This window comes from Strix uralensis, chromosome 14 (assembly GCF_047716275.1).
Source record: "Strix uralensis isolate ZFMK-TIS-50842 chromosome 14, bStrUra1, whole genome shotgun sequence".
NCBI classification, from domain to species: Eukaryota; Metazoa; Chordata; class Aves; order Strigiformes; family Strigidae; genus Strix; species Strix uralensis.
The window spans coordinates 14920735-14939281 of record NC_133985.1 but is presented as its reverse complement, the minus strand read 5'-3'; the positions used below and the strand labels follow the sequence as shown (position 1 = coordinate 14939281).

The following is an 18547-nucleotide window of genomic DNA, read 5'->3' as shown; positions in this document are numbered from 1 at the left end:
CCCTTCCACATGCCAGAAGTACAGCTCATTATAGTCCTCTCGTGCCAGAGATGTACAGAACGAAATGAAACACCTAGAACCAATTTAGCAGCTGATGATTTGTCATTTAGGAAGGGTAGCAGAATGGAAACCCTTCATAGGAGCCTCCTTCACAGTCAAGTCAAGGGGCTAGTTACAGCTCAACATACTTTGATGCAGTTCCTGGAGCTGGCCTGGAGCAAGTCACTTAAGACCTAGTCCTGGAAGTGTTGCCATTGACTTAAATAATACCAAGATAAAAACTTAGATTTCCCCGGCTCTCTGGCACTGGATCTAATATGCCTTTGCCTTGTACTTTATGATCACTGTATTTAGAGAGACAGCTCTTTGCAACTATGTACCTAAAGCTAGATACGCTCCTGAAATCTGCTAGAAAAATACATTGGCTCTTTAGGCAATCAGTAGACTAAACCACTGGAAATAATAACGATAACAGGATGAACATTCATCATTATGAGTGAGGATCGACTGAAATCCATTAGTGACAGAGGAAGAGGAGTTTTGGTGCACCAGCATTCGCCATGTTTCACTGTGTAATTCCATGAATTTCTGCTTCTCCTTAATTTCAGAAAGACAATTCAGTAGCCTCTGGCTTCTGTATTTTATTTTTTCTCATCTACTAGCTAGCAGAAGCAGAAGAATAAAAACGCAACTAGGAGCTGTATTCACAGACAGGAAGTAACTTTAATTAAATATTGTGAAAGTTGAAAAGTTTTTACAGCTTGAATTTCTGCAAAAAAATTATAACAATCTCTACAGTAGTTAGTTTCTCTAACAATAGAACTGTACAGTGTGTGTGTCTATTCAAAAAGATTTAGATAAGAAGGTGAAAGGTTAGTAGTTTCAGAGATGACTTCATTTTAGCTGCATTCTAGTACAACTGTGAGGAAATAGGCATACTTTATGCAATCCAGTCATTGTGAAGCTTCACCTTGTTAAAACTGAAATCTGAATGTTTCCACTTAAAGCCATATTCTGTAAACAGCTGCATCTTTTACTTTGTAAAAGATAAGTGTGGTGCGGGGGAGATTTTTATAAATTCCCATTCATCAGATCACTGTAAATAGCTGCAACAAAACAAAATTATGCACATTGTCAAAGGATCTTTGGACACTGGCATAGAAGACTACAAACATCGATGGCTAACATTGGTGTCAAAACCGCTATGACTTTGAGTGGAGCTCTACAAGAATAATTGATGGTGTCACTGGACAAAATATGGCTTTAAATTTGATTACATTGTCGTGCTGTTGCTTACTATGTGAATTAGAATAATTGCTTGGAATACAGAGAAGCAATAAACTGATGTCTCTCACATTTTCCAGTTTTCTCTTCTTTTATTTTCTCACCATGAAAAAAAAAAATCCTGTTTTCTTCCCTTCCCCCCAAAGATCACACTGTGACATTCTAGTGAAAACCATTGCAAAATTCATACAGGAAGCATGCACAGTTGCAGCATCGTTGTAAATGATTTCTTGCTCAACTAGAAAAAAGTTATATTGTTTTAAGGTAACAAAACAGTTCTTTTGTGCTTTTCAATTCCTTTTTTTTTTTTTCTTAGAATGTTAGTGATGATTGACAGTTCTGGTGCACAGTACAATGTACAAGTGAAATGAATATGATTTGCATTGTTAAGGCATCCAATCTGCTGGTTTATATTTATGTGAAAGACAGAGAAATATACAAGCAGACTTAAGAAAGAAAGTATTTTCATTGAGTTCTATGAAGTTTCTCCCCATATTTAATGCACAAAAATGCGTCACTCCAAAGAGGAGAAATCCCATGCATATTAATAGAGTAAAACAGCATTAGTTTTTGTTAAGCCTCAAAAGCAAAGGATACATTTTTTTTAAAATCTACATAACTAAATGCTACAAGAATAATATGCTACTTTTTGCCATATATTGGAAAAAACTTCTTAACTTACAAATAATACAAAAATAGACAATGGCTTTTGGGTGGAAATTAAAAAAAAAATGGAAGCATGGTTTTAAACAATACTAAAAAAAACCCTATAAATGAAATGTTTTAAAATCACATTTAAACAGCTAATACAACGGTGAATGACCAAACAAATCAGCACTTTTCACATAGCAAACATACACAATAAAATAAACTTGGTAGGGGACAAAAGCAATGTACAAATTCCAAAGATAAATACATTATTTATATGGATATTTTACAAAATCCCCTTTAAAACAAACAAACAAAAAACAGAAACAAAAAGCTTTTTTTTTCTTTAATTAATTTTGCAAGTATGTGCAAGCTAAAGGTAGTGAGCTCTTTTTGCAAAATATGCAGTAAAATTCTTTTTTTGTGATATTGAAAAACTGTCTTAAGACATTAAAATGTATAAATAGAACAACAACTTTGGCAAAAAATCACAAAAAATCTACAGTATTTATAACTACATACAAAACACAACAGCAAAGAAAAAATATCAGGTAATGCATCTTCAGAGCTTTGCTGCCTCTTTGACTAATGTTTTTAAGAACACTTCCCAGATAATGATAGCAAAATTTTTGTAAAACAGAAGCTACGGTTTTGATTTGAAACCTTCCTAACAGCCCCACCACCCACCCCCAAAACTCATGTTTTCATTTACTATTCAAAAGCAGTTACCTGTTGCTTAATATATTATGATACAAATTGAGAGGGTCGACTGATATTGGAACAATCCTAGTGGGAGGCTGACGGAAACATGTGCTTTTAGAGTGTGAGGATGCAGAACCGCAGCTGAGTCTGTTCTCATTCTGCCCCATAAAAACAAATAGGTCAAGGGGAGAGGGGCTACGCTGAAAACACCCCACGCGTGATGGCCGCAGTCGGTGTCGTTGGATGGCCACGCGAAATCCAAATGGCATTTTATGCCCAGCTCAGGTGACACTAAACTTCAAGAAGGCCACTCGTTTGGAAGGAGTCTGATGTATAAGCTAAAGAGAGCGCCATGCTCATCACCGCTTCTGCAGTTTTAGCATTCTATCTAGAGGCACTGGATTTTCAGTTCAAGAGGAAATGTGTTTGTTATTTGCATCCTTACCTTCCCTTTCACCAACTTTTCTTGTTGCATTATTTACACAATTATTAGGCTGAAATTAAAGACAGAGGTTACTAATCCCACCCCTCATCCCGCCCTCATCATCCAAAAATATCAGCTTTCTAGGGAGTGATATCTATTTAATTAGAACATTAAAAATGCATCATATTAGCAAGTCACCACTGGATAAGCAACCTCTATGAGCCGACCCTTAATTAAATGGCCATAATTCTTCTACGAAAAACTAACTGGCACTTCTATTCTGTCCCATACAGACTTGTATGTAAATGACACCACTTCATTTTTCTTTACACAGCTTTACAAAAAAAATATCATAAATTAAAAATGTGGAGTTCCATCTCTAGTGTCCCTTGTGTGATTGTATGATTTATAAAAGACAAATGGTGTTGAGTTAAATCAAGCCTTAAAAAAACACAAAAACCAGAAGGAAATAAAAGCAAGCCCCCACTCCCGCAAAAAAAAAAAAAAAAAAAAAAAGTGGATTTTTTTATCAACATACAATAAATATATCTCCCAGGTATTTGGGATGGACAACTTGAATCAACACCTTGCAATCGTAGATTGTTAATTTCAGTATTTGCAAGGATGGTGATTTTTGTTTTGTTTAAAAATCCGCAGTTATTGTAAGATTCTTCTTTATTTCTTTTTTATTTTTAAAAAGGCCTGAGTAAAAAGTTCCACTCTGGGACTTGTATCAGATTCTCTCTGAAGCAGAATTCAACCTCTTCATTAGTAAAATTCTTCAAGGCAATTCTTTCACATGGGGGGAACAATCATGCCAGATATAGCTGTCAGAAGGAAAGGGGAGGGGGGTGGGGGAGAGAGAAAGAGAGGGAAAAAAAGTTACTTTTGTGCATTATCAAACAACTTCTTAAATCCTTGGAGTTTTTAAACATTTACTAGCAATGTACTCAGCTGTACTATGAATTAAATTTATATATAAGTATCATCCAGTAGAGACAACCACGTACACAGTAATCATGGGAAGCCTCATTCTGATCAGAAAGTGGTTTAAATTGCAAGTGACTCTGCTGAAATTAGTGATTTTCTTGCAGAAAAAGTGCACTTTCCCTGATATCAGAATCAGACCCCAACTGCATTTTCTGACTTTAGTTTCAAAATCTCAAAATGCTCAGGAGGCTTAAACCTGACCCAGCCATTGCCACACATTCTATTAGTCTTTAAAAAGCAAAGAAGATACCTACTCCACATATAAGAAAATGGCTGGAGTCCCATAGGCCACCAATGTCACAGACCTGGTAGGGTGTTCGTTGCATTAGGCACACTACCAGTGGTTTGTTCTCCTGTGCCAGTTTTCTCTTATGAGTCCAGGTATTCATAAAAGGACTTAAACTCTCAAATCCAGTTTTCAAGTTGAAATATGTCCTTAACTGGCGGTTTAGCAGACCAGCATCTCATGGTTTTATTACACTTGTAGCAGACATCACCAGCTACACTGAGTTGTATGTTAATGTTAATTTAGAATGTCTTCTCTTTTGTGCTAAGTTGAATCGTCAGTATTTCTTTATTATGCTTCCTAACCTCATTTTCTATGAAACCACCACCTCTCTTAAAGAGGAGACTTTAATTAAAAGTCAACAGGTACAGTCTTCCACCTAGCTTGACTTCCAGCTTGGTCTCCCTCTATTTACCAGGGACTCTATGCAGATCAGACAAACCAAGTGTCCAAGTGATATACTGTGAGCAAGCACATCATTACAGGAGGTAGTCATGCAAGTTTATGATAAAAACTGTAACAACAACAATGCATTTAGAATACCAGTTGTACGGTTATTTGCCAAAAGGTAGAAAACAGATTCGCCTTCAGGTTGGCGGCACTTCATGGGCACATTATTTAAATGCTAGAACTGCCTGCCATCTCAGACATCTGGACATGTAATTTCTTAAGGAAGAACTCAACCCTGTGACTGGTGCTGATTCATTGTGCTTTAATTACAGCTGCAATTATTTGATAAGAACAGAGCCAAAGTAAAAGACTCACAGATTTGGGGTTGGAGGGGGAGAGGAGGGAAATGTTTTCTCCACAAACACCACCATATGTGCAAGAATTACAAGTCTAATCAGCAAGGGGAGAACAGCTCGAGTAAACTGCACTGATTAAATGAAATAAAATGAGAGGAGAAGGCGAGAATGCAAAACACATCCACATGTTTGGAACAGGCCATCCTCAGAGGTGACATGTTGCAACTATACAGCAGCATTTCAATTCTTGGAATTTATCATTCAGCAATGGTTTTATGTGGAATCACTGTACTGATTGTTTTCGCTCCACATAAGGGCTCTTCAAGGAGCTGAGGATGAGGATAAAAAAGCTAGAAACATGAGTTAAGTTGCTTTAAGCCCTACAGGAAGACTCAAGTGAGTAGCATAGAGGACACCACTGTGTCTTAGATGTTCCTTGCTGAGGTATTTCCTGTCATGGGCTTTTCTGGCTTCACCATGGAGATAATCTGAGGATGCATTTTCATATTATCTCCACAGCTATACCATCTCAAATCATAGGATGAATTCAATATTGTAATTTTTTTTTAGAATCCTTGCCGATTTAATCAACACTGGGTAAAACAACAGCAGCTTTGTTTAAAAAATATTCTCGAAGGGTTTTATTTCAGCAGTGTCTTAAATAACAAGTTCTGAATCCTCACAATTGGGCTGTCCCCTTGGTACATGTGACTGAAAATGAAGCAAACCCAAGCCAAGCAATGCTCTCACTGTTGTCGTTGCTCCCTACTCTGCTCTTGGGATCCTTACATGCGAGCCAGGGTATGGACCCTGAACCACAGACCTCTATGGCTTCAATAAAATAGATATTGACAGCGAGGGATACAGTCAGCCAGACTGTAATTCTTCTGTGGCGGCCCTACAAGGCAGCCACCTGCAGCTAAGGGTGACAGCGTAATTTTCCTCATCTGAGTAGATGAAAGGCTTGTGTGGGCATGGACCCGAGACACATGTTTTGTCCCAATTCTCCTTCTAGCTCATTGTATTACATCAAGCAATTTGATTTGTTTCTGTTTCTTACCTGAGGATAACAATTTTTATCCCTATTAGTAAAGCACTTGGAGATTTCTGGATGGCAGTTATTTAGCAGAATATAGGGGTGGGACTGCAGTGCTTGGACATCAGTGTCACACATTACAGTGCAGAGAAAAGCAATACTGACAACAGTGCTCCCTCCTTTACTGTTCAGATAAGCAAGGAGTTGAGCAGATGGGAATGGGTAGATTCTTCCTACATGTGATGAGTGCAACTGAGCAGAGTCAGATGGATAATTAATCCTCTGTGCATACTACTTCAACCTTTTTTGTTCTTTTCAGCCCTTTTGCTTGAAAGATATTACCTATACTTCAGAAAATATCAAAGTATTATTCTAACAAAAAATTCTCAAGCTAAAAGATTCATCAAAACCAAATATTTCACCAAAAAGTGGTCAAGAATTGCCTCTTTCTTGGAACAGCACAGCTGCCTACCCTGGGTAAGAGCCCAAACAAAGGTGACATAATTGCAGCTCCTCCCTTCATGGCTTAGACATTTCCCTGTAGTTACGTATCAGCCATGCACCTTTTGCCATTGGAAACAAATGGTACAGATGCAGATCTTAGCTCATTTTTTTCAAAGCATTATTGTTTTTGAAGAGCTCTGAAATTCTGAATTAAATTACAAGGCAAATGGCAAATGATATCTTTTCTGCCTAAAAGCTTTGATATTTCCATTCTTTCCAAGTCTTCATTTGTATCACTCTACTTTTATTCTCTAAGTGCTACATCTAGTCATGCAAATTCTCTCAGCTGTAGCATGTTATTGATCATGAAAACAGAGATATCAGTGGGAAACAGTGTAGGTATGAGATCACACCACCTCCAAAAAGGGAGGGCAGAGAGTAGAAAAACTCCCACCACTGGGCATTATTTCTTCTATCATATACTAATTTGTATTTGCTGCTAGCAAATTACAGAAATAATGTATTTTGAGTTTTACAAAATTGCATGGCAAAGAGAACAACAGATAAGCCTAGCTGTTGTTTTAGTGAGTTCTGCTGATATCTAAGCTACAGAAGGAAAGCTTGATTGCTTTCTGATGTATCCAGAAGCCCAAGAGAGATAAGACAGCCTCCTTATACATGGTTGTTTATTTAAGCAATAAGGCACAACAGGCAGTGCATTTCTGAGTGATTATTACAAGCCTCAGGTGGTGTCAGAAGGCATGGGACTAAAAGCTGTGTGTCTTTAACTCACCAAGAAGTTCTGTGACAACCTAGAAATGAACCATCTCTTGGTGTCTCGTTCCTATTATGAAAACTGAATTGCTAAATAAAAATTAGGGGAAACACTCAGATCTGTGTGGTTTCTGGGCATTACAGATCTGGATGTGACATAATGAGGAGGCAATCAGCAAGCCGCAGTTGTGTCCGGTGCTCTCAGCTTGTTCCATAATTGCTTTTCATAACTGAGTATGTGGAATCTGAGAATTCCATGTCTTGTGAAAGGAAAAACAGTGCCTGAAAAAGCTTTCTCCTGTTACTTGCTTTTTCTCTCCACTTGAAACAGCAAGTTGGGACAAGGTGAAGAGAAGAAAAAAAATTAACATGTTCAAAAGCTTCTGGCAGTCAACTCTTAGCTCCTTTTTTATTTTTTTAATTTGGAGGTGAAACATTTTTAGGTGCTGCTTTTAAAATTTGTGGCATGTTGGCAGTGCCAAATTTTTAAAACACGCAAAGATCAATGTCCTACACACTACAGCTCGTCTGAAAATTTTGTTGTGTTTTATTCCTGACACAGTCTGTATTTATAACAAAGTCCTGACCGAAGGTACCCAAGTTCTGCTTATACGTTCCTAGTACTTTCACAATTTCTGTGTGCATGCGTGTACATCTGCAAGGATTCTTCCTTCCAATTCACCAGTGTAAAATGCGCTGAGGACAATGCTTTCCTTCAGTCACAATAGATCTCAGCTTTTATGAATGAATTCCTTCCACTCTGCCTGCATATAGATTTTTTCTGGCTGTTAATGGTGCCATCAGCATTACGCCTGCAAGCCCGGCGTTTCTCTTTCCAGAGGCCGTAGAGTGACAGGTGGAGTCTGTGGAACTATCCTCCCCCTGCTCTGCACAGCTCCTTCTAAACATGGCTTTAAAAATGACAGATTTTATTCCCTGCTCGATGCTCTTTGGATAATTTGCACAGACACGTGGAAAGGAAAACGGACCTCAGGTCTGGGAGAAGCACAACGCATACCGCAAAATCTTTCCCACCTCTGGCACAGTTGGAGGCAGCTGGCTGCATCTGCTTATGGAAACTCTTCGGTCTAAGCGAGCATGAAAATGTCTCTCTCAGCACACTAATGCGTAGTGAGGTAATTACACAGGAAGGTTTAGCCACAGCGTTGTAAAACAGGCTGAATCAAACAATGAAATGGGCAGTGCTGGTCTTTGCAGCATCCTCAGTTTGACAAGCTTTTGTCTGTCACTCCCTCAGCTTGCATCAATGCTTCAAAATGTATTTAGGTGCTAATGCTGGAATACTTGTAATGAGAGGGGAAGGGATGCAGAAAAGGAGCAGCCCCTTGATACCAACAGTTGAAGAGGCTTTCAAAAAGGCCCTGCGCCATCTATGGAATTAATTGGCACAGAAGTACATTAATCAGTGGACACTAATGTTTGCCCTGGTATGAGTTAAACTGAAAAATGCTGCTGTTAGTTTGTAATGTGTCTTCTGTTTATGAAAGGCAAAGGTTTGTGCCAAGCTCTGTAACGGTCTATTTGCTCTCAGTAGGATTTCTGCACAAGTGTACTATGACAAAGGAAAAAAAGGAAGGGAAGATTGAGTGACGTACTTCAGGAGAAGGCCAGCCCCTGGAGAGACCCTGCAGTGGAGTACTTGCTAGAGTCCACAAAAGACTGGTCTGATAAAGGACGACAACAGGGAATAAGAGAGGAAAGAAAGAAAAAGGATGGTATTAGTAAGCTGAAATATTACTCGTTTTTATCATAACAGTAGGTCTGTGCTTTAAAAGACACAGCCTCTCAATTCAGCAGTATTAGACGAGTTAGACATAGGGTGGTTGCCAAACACCTGCATGGTACAAGGTGGGCTGGTGGTGGAGTCCAGTTATGCTTTACAGGAGAAAACTTTAGGACAGAGACCACCAGGGATCCCCCATTGTCCTCTATCCCCTTTGGCATGACAACTCAGTGTCACTTAGAGCCTCTCAAGGCACCGGGAACTCACGGTTTTGAGAGCAGCCATCTGTGCTCCAGACTTGGTTTCACTTACCTTGCAGGCTATTGCCATTGGTGCTGGTGCAGGTGGGAGGAGGAGAAGTTTGCGGTCTCACGACAGGCGCAAAAGCACTCTTCTGTTTCACCGCTGAGACCATGTTGGCTGGTGAGAAGGAGAAAATCCCAGAGGAACTGCTACAGTTTGAGGGGAGGCTAGTGGAGGAGGCCATTGTCGGACTTGATGGCACAACTAGAGGAAAAAAAGACCCCCCAAAAGGCATTCCTTAGTATTAGATAATAAGAAGGCTGCAGAAACAAGAGAATTCTGCTTCCTGGATGCACTGTGTCTAATTTCAAATGGCCAACGTCTTTACTACAGTTAGATTTCTGGTTGTTCACAAACAATCACCATCAATCACCACAGGAAACCCACTTGTTTTGGTTTGTTTTGCAGGTGTTCAGGAGCAGTAATTCTAGGAGCTCTTAAACACTCACTTAATTCTCTGTTACTGCAACTCTTTATTCTTTTTAACTTGGAAAGGTTTGAGTTTTGAACTGGCCTCCAAAACTAGCATTTTAAGCCATGTTTTCCTTGTAGCAAGATGACTCCAGAAAGACCTGTAGGGTTTCAAGAAAATTTGCAGAAGGTGGAGAGTTCTTAGTGGTGACCCAGACAACCTGCTTGTCAAAAGTCAGCAAAAATGGTTGTGTTTCTTTCCTCTCTCAAACCCTGCAAGAACTAGGCTTTAAAAGGAGTTATCCCAAAACCTGTGAATACACACACACACTCACAATCAATCACTCACTCACTCACGGAGGCTGTCCAGCATGAATCAACCAGTGAGGTGGCCACTCTGACAGTTTTTTACTCCTTTGGTCTCCTGGCACTAGTGTTTTCAGTGTCTTTGCACAAAAAAAATGTGTGGATAACTGACAGATATCATGCTTTTTTTTTTATCTCACAGTGGGAGAAACTAATAAATCTTTCTCACAATGGCCACAGACACTTTCCGTGTTATAGCTACTACTACCAAGTCAGTCTCCAGCTTCCCTGTATCCATCAGCTTTGGAAAGCTTCTGCTGTGGGGACTTCCCAGGAATTCTCAGTGACATGAAAAGCAGTCATATGTCTCACAGGACCATTTTATTTATGCACAGGAATGGAATTGACATTTCATATCTCACACGAGATGGATAATTTTGAAAATGAAAGTCTATTTTATAATGGTCAAGACAAATAATTCTCCCAGAGGATCTATGACCAGCATCTGAACAGTCAATACAACATTCTCATTCAGAGCCATCGACTGGAATCTCAGCTGGAATAGCTAAGCAATGAAGCCATTCTGGTACACATCAGATGAAGATCTGGCTTTAACTACAAGACTGAATAAAATGAGTCTTCAGTTTTTCTGAATAAGTGTAGACATGAGGCTCTCCTTTTTTTTTTTGGGGACCGAACCAATTGTACAAAATGCAAACTTGATACATAGGAGGTTCAGTTTTTAAATAAATATATCTTTAAACCATTATTTAACTATATAGTGGGATAAATATCTTTGGTTCATATATTTATCATTGAGGTTTAAAGTGAATTTATTTTCACAAAAATAAAGCCAACTACTTTTATATTCAGACAGTACTGCCAGCTTCTCCTCTTATCCAACAAAAACAAGGAAAGGACCAGTAGTAAGATCCCATACTTTCATTCTTGCCCTGTTTAGAAACTGCTTATATACATGAGGGGGCTATGAATAATTACATATTATAGAGCAAAATTCCTATCATCTGGGCTTTGAATTATTATTTTATTTGCATTTATGTAGATAAAAATCACTCTATTTAAGTTCTTATTTGAGAATCTGATATCATATTTGTTAACACTGAGGAAATCAATTAATGGAAATTAAACGTTCAAAGTTTCACAGCCTGACAGATACAATCTTAGTCTGAAGTCACTCTATGTCTGGAAGTACTTGCTAAGGGAGAGCAATCAAAGCACCTAAATTGAATTGCTACTATACAGCAATTAGTTTATTGATTTAATTAAGAATGCCACCTTTTAATTTTCAGGTCATGATTGAAGCATTTTCTGATTCAATGGATTAGGCATTAGCAGAATGACAGATCTACCAAGAAAACCTCCCAAAATATAACTAGAATAGAGAATCAGGGCTGGAAAGTGAAGTGCTATTCTAAAGAGGACTTCGTTCATAAATATGAAATAATATGCTGCTAGGGTATTTTAAATGCATTACTGGCATCTGCTTCCAAAAAGAGATGTCTCATCAATCATGTTATATTATGAATTCAGAGTGCGCAGATTCTGTGACAGTAAATTCAACTTAATAAGTAAGGTACTTTGTAACATTACATGTTACATTATTATTAGAGTACAAAAATAATAACTGGTTAGCAATTCCCAGGTTATAAGTACTAGTTATGTGGGTAAATATTTTCTTCTAAATTTGCAGCAGCTAAGAAGCCTTGGAGGTACTTTTTAAAATCAGAGTTACTATCCCCTTTTTAATTCTGAACTTTAGCAATGCAATTCAAAATAATTCATTACTGATGTTACACCACTAAACATAAGATTTGCTGCGTAAACCTTGTTATGTTCAGCAGTCTGTTCATCCTGTCCATGCTAGGGTCTCAGACTATAAACCTATTTATGTGACAAGACCTTCTGGCCTGATTTTGCTAGCAGCTTTCTACAAATGTCAGCGGAATCCTTTATGCCACATGAGTAATGTCCGAGGAATTGGGCAGGTCCTATTCATTTAATTTTCTCATGTGAATAGGGACTACTGAGCTGTGTGAGCAGCTGCAGTAGAGGTTCATAGGCCTTTACCAATAGAAATGTATTTATATTTAAACAGGTTACTAAACCTTTCATATCAAAATGCAGAAAGTTAGTCCTACACATAAATATTTCCATAACTGGGACTGTAGACCATAAGCTCTTTACGCCATGGAATATATGATTTGTATGACTTACATCTTTGTGGCAGTCACCATACAGACACTAAAACACAAACTCTAAGAGACATTGTCACATTTTACTGACTAATACTAATCTCTCAGGGAAGTCAATACCTGCTTACAAAGCAAATGGAGTATAAGCAATCAAGATTAGGCCCAATAGTAATTCATAATTTCTATAAAGGTTATGAACATATTATTTACTCAAGGGTCTTGGAAACATCATCATGCAGCTTATGGAAATGTCAGTGTTATTAGAGTAAACTTTTCTGCCCTTCATATCTTACAGCTAGAAAAAACTTTTTCCTGCAGCAAATACCCTTAGCTTCCTTTCATACCCACTGCAGCAAAAAGTTGTGTACTGACACTGACTTCTGAGCCGCTCCAACGGACATTAAGTCACTTGTGCCATCCTTGCTTTCTAGCAACGTTGAGGACGCCATTTCTTATTTACCGAGTATCAGGTAAGTTATGAAAGTATCAGCCCAAATCATGAGAGACATTATTCTTTTTAAGCTCTTGTAAGACTCAATAATTATAATAATAATAATAAACAACAGAGAAGAGCAGTGCTGGCAATACTAATGTCTTCAAAGTGCTTCAAAGGTCAGTGCCTTGGAGAGGAGAGAAAGGACCAAGCTTTGTTTCAAGTGCTCAAAATAGAAACTAAATATTGAGTATCACAGAAAAGTCACCATCTCCTTCCAATGAAAATGTGCAAAAGACAGAAAAGCCATATAATACTCACTGGCATAGGGAGAATTGGCAGCAGATCCATTCAGGAAGGTTGGAGAACCGCCTAAATTTGACATTCCAGCATTCCCATAGCCATTCATGCTTGTTGTGACAGAGTTATAATTTGTCTGCTGAGGGGTGGTGCTTGGCACATAGCCATGAGGTGACACGCTGCTTGAGTTGCGAGTAAAACCTTTTGTGGGGAGGGAATACATTTAGAAATTGGTATTAGCCTGAGAACAGTTTCTTACACAAACAGCTACAAGCAAGTAACTGGGCTACCAAGCCAGCAGCCTAGTCCAGCCATGGTGTGCACAGGGAGGGCCAGGACTGACCACCACTACCACCAGGTAACCCAAATCGTGAACCCTCACTGCCTAGGACATTGCTGATGGGACCACAAAGCGGGAGGAGGGAGGCTACAGCCTTCACAGCTCCGCAGGCAACCCCTGCCCTCAAGCAAAGATTACCATTGGGTATGATAGAAACACTCACTCTAAAAGAGCTGTTTGTAGGAAATGGAGTAAACATGACCTACATTTTCAAAGTGGAGTACATACCGACTTAAGGTATGTTAAAAGCATGTGATTGTTACCTCTCTTCTGATGTTGCTCTTATTTAACGCATCTCAGATTAGATGCTCACTGCACACATTAGAAAATGTAGGGTGTATTTCTCAAAGTAGTGGGATATCCTTAGTCCTTTGGCCCTGGTCTGTTCATTATGTTGGTAGAAAATGAGTATCAAATTCGGCACAAGCTAAAATTTGAATCTCTACCTAATTCTGGAAACAACATTTCCAGAAACTCATGTCCAAATATCCAAAAATGAAGATTTGTTTCTAGAAGCACAGAAATATAAAATGTATCTTCACTCCTAGAAGATAAAAATGCCAAATTTTCTTCCTCCACACAGTACATCTATAAAATATTTTAATCTAAAAATAATTTCTTTTTTTTTTTAGTGTAATGCAAAAGAATTTTGTCTGCCCCTATAGAAAACAGTCTCATTCTAATACTTTCTCATTAAACTGAATTTTTAAATTGGATAATACATAGAGCTGAGCAAAGGAGAGGGGAAAATGCAAAGGGTTTTTACAAAAATGTTCATCACATTTTTTTATTTTTAACTGTAGGAATTAAACCAATATTGATTTTATACAAAGTGAAAAGCACTTTATTTGAAAAATCAGAGAAGCTCTGAAAATGTCTTTGTAAATATTTCTATTTTTTGCTAGTTTCAAAATTTAGGAAAGTCTCAAAGTCTGAAAAAAAATCAGTGCCAATATTATGTCTCTTGAAAAACCAAACCAAACCAAACAGACAAATATTTGAGGGATACTTTTGTGTTATAAAGAAATGCTACACAGGGCCTAGACAGAGAGATCACCGATGTTCAGGAAAATATATAAGCAAGTACTTAACATTAAGTACATGCTCAAGTCGATAGAAATCCTTTTAAAATTAGTGGGATTTAAACACAAATACAAGTGTTATTCTGAGCAGAAGCAAAAGCTATTCAGACGTATACAGAAGCGCTTTTCCCGAATTGAGGGAAAAGTCACTAAAGAAAGCCAAATCTCATGACAGTATTGTGTCATTCAAAGGTTGTGTATGTGTGTGGGATGGAGTCTGTCTAGGCGTGCTCCTAGCCTTCAGTTTTGAACCATCACTCTTTCACTGCTCGGCACGTTTCCCTGACTTTTATCAGAAAAGGTTCATAGAGAGAGGAAGACGAGTCTTCTCCTGACCCTGATTGGTGGCTTGTGAGGCTTCAGAAACATTGACAGCTAGTTGACCACTAAAGGAATTCACTCCCATCATTCCTGCATGGACTGACGTGTTAGCAAGGGCGGGGAGCTGGTTGTGATTGCGGGGAACACTGTAGAGTGCTTCTGCGATGTCTGCTGCTCTTTTCAGGATTATTTCCTAGAGGATAAGAAGAGGAAAAAAGAATAAAAGAGTTAGCAATATGACTCTGACAAACCTTTTCTTACATGCTAAAATGAAACATTTCCCTGACCAAAGGCAAAAACTAGATGCTATTCTTTCTAAACCAGTTGGCTGACTGATAGCTAATGCTCATAAGATTTGCTGCCTTCGTGATACATCCTGACATCTGTGTAAGAGAGTTGGAAGTTTCAGCCCCAGCAGCCACGCTTCTGTATAACAAGACCAACTGGCAGAATGGGGCTGGAGCCCAGGCTTACTCCTCCTTAAAGCTATCTTTAGGGTAAGGTTGAAAAATCACAGGTGGCAAGACACAATGCATATCATTGCCCATATTATGTGCGATTACCTGGTGAGAGTGGGCAAATGCCTCCAGGGTTAATAACATGTTGCTTTTACGAGCACTAAATTCACACCCTTTAAAAAAGAAAACAAGCAAACAAACCCCCAATCCAGATATGACATTGCCCTCTATGTTTAGTCTTGTCTCACATTGTACACCTTTAGCTCCTGATCTATCTATACATCTATGAAATAGCCATGTTTTAGAATTGCTGAAGTAGAATGCATTTACCTGGTTATTATGTGGCATACCATAGAGTGCTTCTACTAAATCAGCAGCCCTCTTAAGTATTACTTCCTGTCAATATAAAAACAGATGCATTCCTCTGAGTTCAATAAACTCCTTGTGGGGAAAAACAAATATTAGAATCTTTTATACTCTTCTATTAGTTGCACCATGTTTTCTGTTGGGTTTTTTTTTTTCCTCCCACCAGGTACACCTTAATTGTAACAACTCTCAGCAACCACTGACTGGTGTTAAATCACTAGTTCATCCTATTCACACACACACGCTTAATCAAGTCAAAAGGTGAGAATCATTGGTGCTGCAAAATAAAATACATCACTCAATTGTCTCTACCATCTGCACTATAAACCACTCATCGGTTTATTGCAGAATACAATCCTGAGGTCATTTACTAGATTACTGCAATCAATGTCATTCAGAGCATGTTATGAATCCCTTCAATGTGTTTATTTTTTTCTTAATTGGATACTGCAGGAATTGTGACCTTACCCAGCAGGCCACATTCAAAAGATATCCAATCAGTCCTATGCTACTGGTAATGTAACCTTTCAACTTCTTTAGTTTGTACCCCAATATGGGTCAGGGTAGGATCCATGTACATAAAATGATGCACAAGAAGTAAACACATGTCCCAGTACAGTGCAGTGTTTCCTGGAAAAATTCCCTGCATGGACAGAAGAATTTAAAACAGTCTGGGATTTAGTTCTCCATCTGGGGCAAATTTTCTTTTCTACATTTTCTTATTTGTTCCTTTTCACTTAATATTCCTTAGAGTATTTTAAATTGGCAGTCAAGTAATAATAGCATTTCCTGTGTTCTTACATTTTACAGTGTGGAAAAATCTCTATGAACAATCCTGATAGAAAATGTAAAAATGCATTGCAGAATTAACCCAGAAGATTTTTTTTCTCTTATTCTTTCAAAGCATCTAGCAGATTCCCGATTGCCTGATCAAAACCAGTTGAGACTGTCTGTTGAGTAAACCAACATATTTTTGTAATTCCCAGTCCGTAAGTATTGCTCTAATATACTAACATGATGCTATTCACCACGGCATATTACTGCAGGTAGCTTACAAAAATAGTACAGTTCTAAGGTTTTTACAGTTTTCTACAAAGTTAAACTTTTAAACTTAAAATATTTTACACAATAGCCATATTTTATACCAAAAAGAAACAGTAATGCTCAATTTTCATATACTGTAGACTCTGATCAGAAAATAGAGATATAATTGCATTCATTTTGCTGTCACCATAACCTCTTCAAAAATCCTTGAACAACTCTTCAAATGACAAGCTTTTAGATGCATATTAGCATTTTTTTCAATTTTAAATTCTCTATAATATAAGATAAAATAGTTGTCATACTGCAGTAACTACTTATGACATATATAATGTCCTAAATTCAAAAATGAGATGGAGGATTTTTGTACTCCCAGTAAACATTTAGGCTTGCTTTCTGCTGCACACACCCCTCTCTCAGAACACACATTTAAATTATTTTGCACATATGAAGTGAGATGTAATATATAATTGATGGATTTTTAAATCACTGCATTTGAAACAGATTCAGAGGAGTTAAGTTGCTACAGCCTTCTTCTGGTGTTTTGGTTTGGTTTTTTTCTGTTGTGGCTGTTGTTTTGGGGTTTTTTTTTTGTGTAGCTTGACCACAACAGTTAGCAGTATAATCATGAACAGACAGACTACAAATAACATCCAGGTACAATCAATCCTTGTTGCTTTACCAGAATCATCAGAACACTGAGCTGCCCTTTTCGCCTCATACTGAAGACACAAACTAGAGAAGAACAGAGATGTTACTGAAAAACGTTATCTTTTTCAAGCCATGATTTTAGGTGGAAAATTACTGCACAGGTGTTTGACTTTGCAAACTATGATTTATTTCACTTCAGTAGAAATTGTTTGCACTATGTATTTCACTGATGGAAAATTAGAATGTGATACAGAGCCCACAAACTGCTTTAGAATATTGTTAACCTAAGCTGTCATTATGCCAAATTACTAAAAAAAGAGAAAGTTTAAATAGTCATTTCTACTCTACCTGACTACTCATAGTTATTTATGTAATGCTGAGCTAAAAACCTTAGAATGCATCTAAAAAGAGATTGAAGACCATGTTAAAAAATGAGGTAATTACATGGACTCTTACAGCCACTCTACCTAATATCAAATACAATCCAGTTCTTAAACATTGGCAGTTCTTTGATACTATATCATTTTGCATGTAAATAAAGCTAATTATCATGATGGTTTATTGAAATATGCTTGACAAGTAGCATTCAATTTTCCTAGCTAGTCAATGGTTATATATTTTTCAACATTTTCAGAGTCTGTAAATTTGAGTTTCAAACTTTCTCTAACAGTATTTTCACACAATAAAAGCATTTTTTGTTTATGACATTTTCAGATCATACAAAGTAGATGTTACACAAAAACTCCTGTGTTGAATAGTGGTAACTTCTACTCCAGAGCTGACGGTAGCTCCTACAGACACAAACTAGCTTTAAAAATGCACAATAAAATGCTACTACAGACATGCTCAAGACATTAACTTCTTGTTTTCTGAATGCATCTTAAACCCTTCGCAGCTCTGCTTAAATTACCATAGAAGCTACTGTTACAACTCCACATACAAAGGAGCCCCAAAAGTCCTCTATAAGTTAGAGCAACAGACCTTGCAAGGTGCTTGGATTGCGGTGACCAGAAAATTGTTCTCACCTCCATGTCATTACGCGCACAGTGAAGCAGCCCCCGAGCATGTTTGTGTTCGGGATCTAATATATTGCCTTTCAATCAGAGCTGAGAGCCACTGAACACATAGACAGAACATGACGAGCAGGTCAGGAAAGCAATAAAGATTTTACAGAGCTGTCCAAGGTGCTAAATTTACTCAATAATGGGTTTGGCACCATAGTGTTAACCTCTCATTTACTACCA

At 37.9% G+C, this 18547-nt stretch overlaps 1 protein-coding gene across 6 annotated transcripts in view; it reads right to left on the bottom strand.

Annotated features, from left to right (window-relative positions):
• Nucleotides 1-703: 703 nt before the first annotated feature.
• The window catches only part of EBF1 (EBF transcription factor 1), a 283965-nt gene continuing 266121 nt past the window's right edge, over nucleotides 704-18547 (bottom strand). For 3 of the 6 annotated variants that reach the window (XM_074883664.1, XM_074883665.1, XM_074883666.1), the window contains exons 12-17: nucleotides 15576-15641; nucleotides 14803-14980; nucleotides 13066-13245; nucleotides 9391-9585; nucleotides 8951-9019; nucleotides 704-3885 (exon numbers count right to left, since the gene is read on the bottom strand). In XM_074883664.1, the coding sequence (XP_074739765.1) occupies nucleotides 8952-9019; nucleotides 9391-9585; nucleotides 13066-13245; nucleotides 14803-14980; nucleotides 15576-15641 (687 nt within the window). In that variant the 3' untranslated portion in view covers nucleotides 704-3885; nucleotide 8951. The remainder of the gene's footprint in view (nucleotides 3886-8950; nucleotides 9020-9390; nucleotides 9586-13065; nucleotides 13246-14802; nucleotides 14981-15575; nucleotides 15642-18547) is intronic. The other 3 variants (XM_074883667.1, XM_074883668.1, XM_074883669.1) reach the window with 1 other exon arrangement.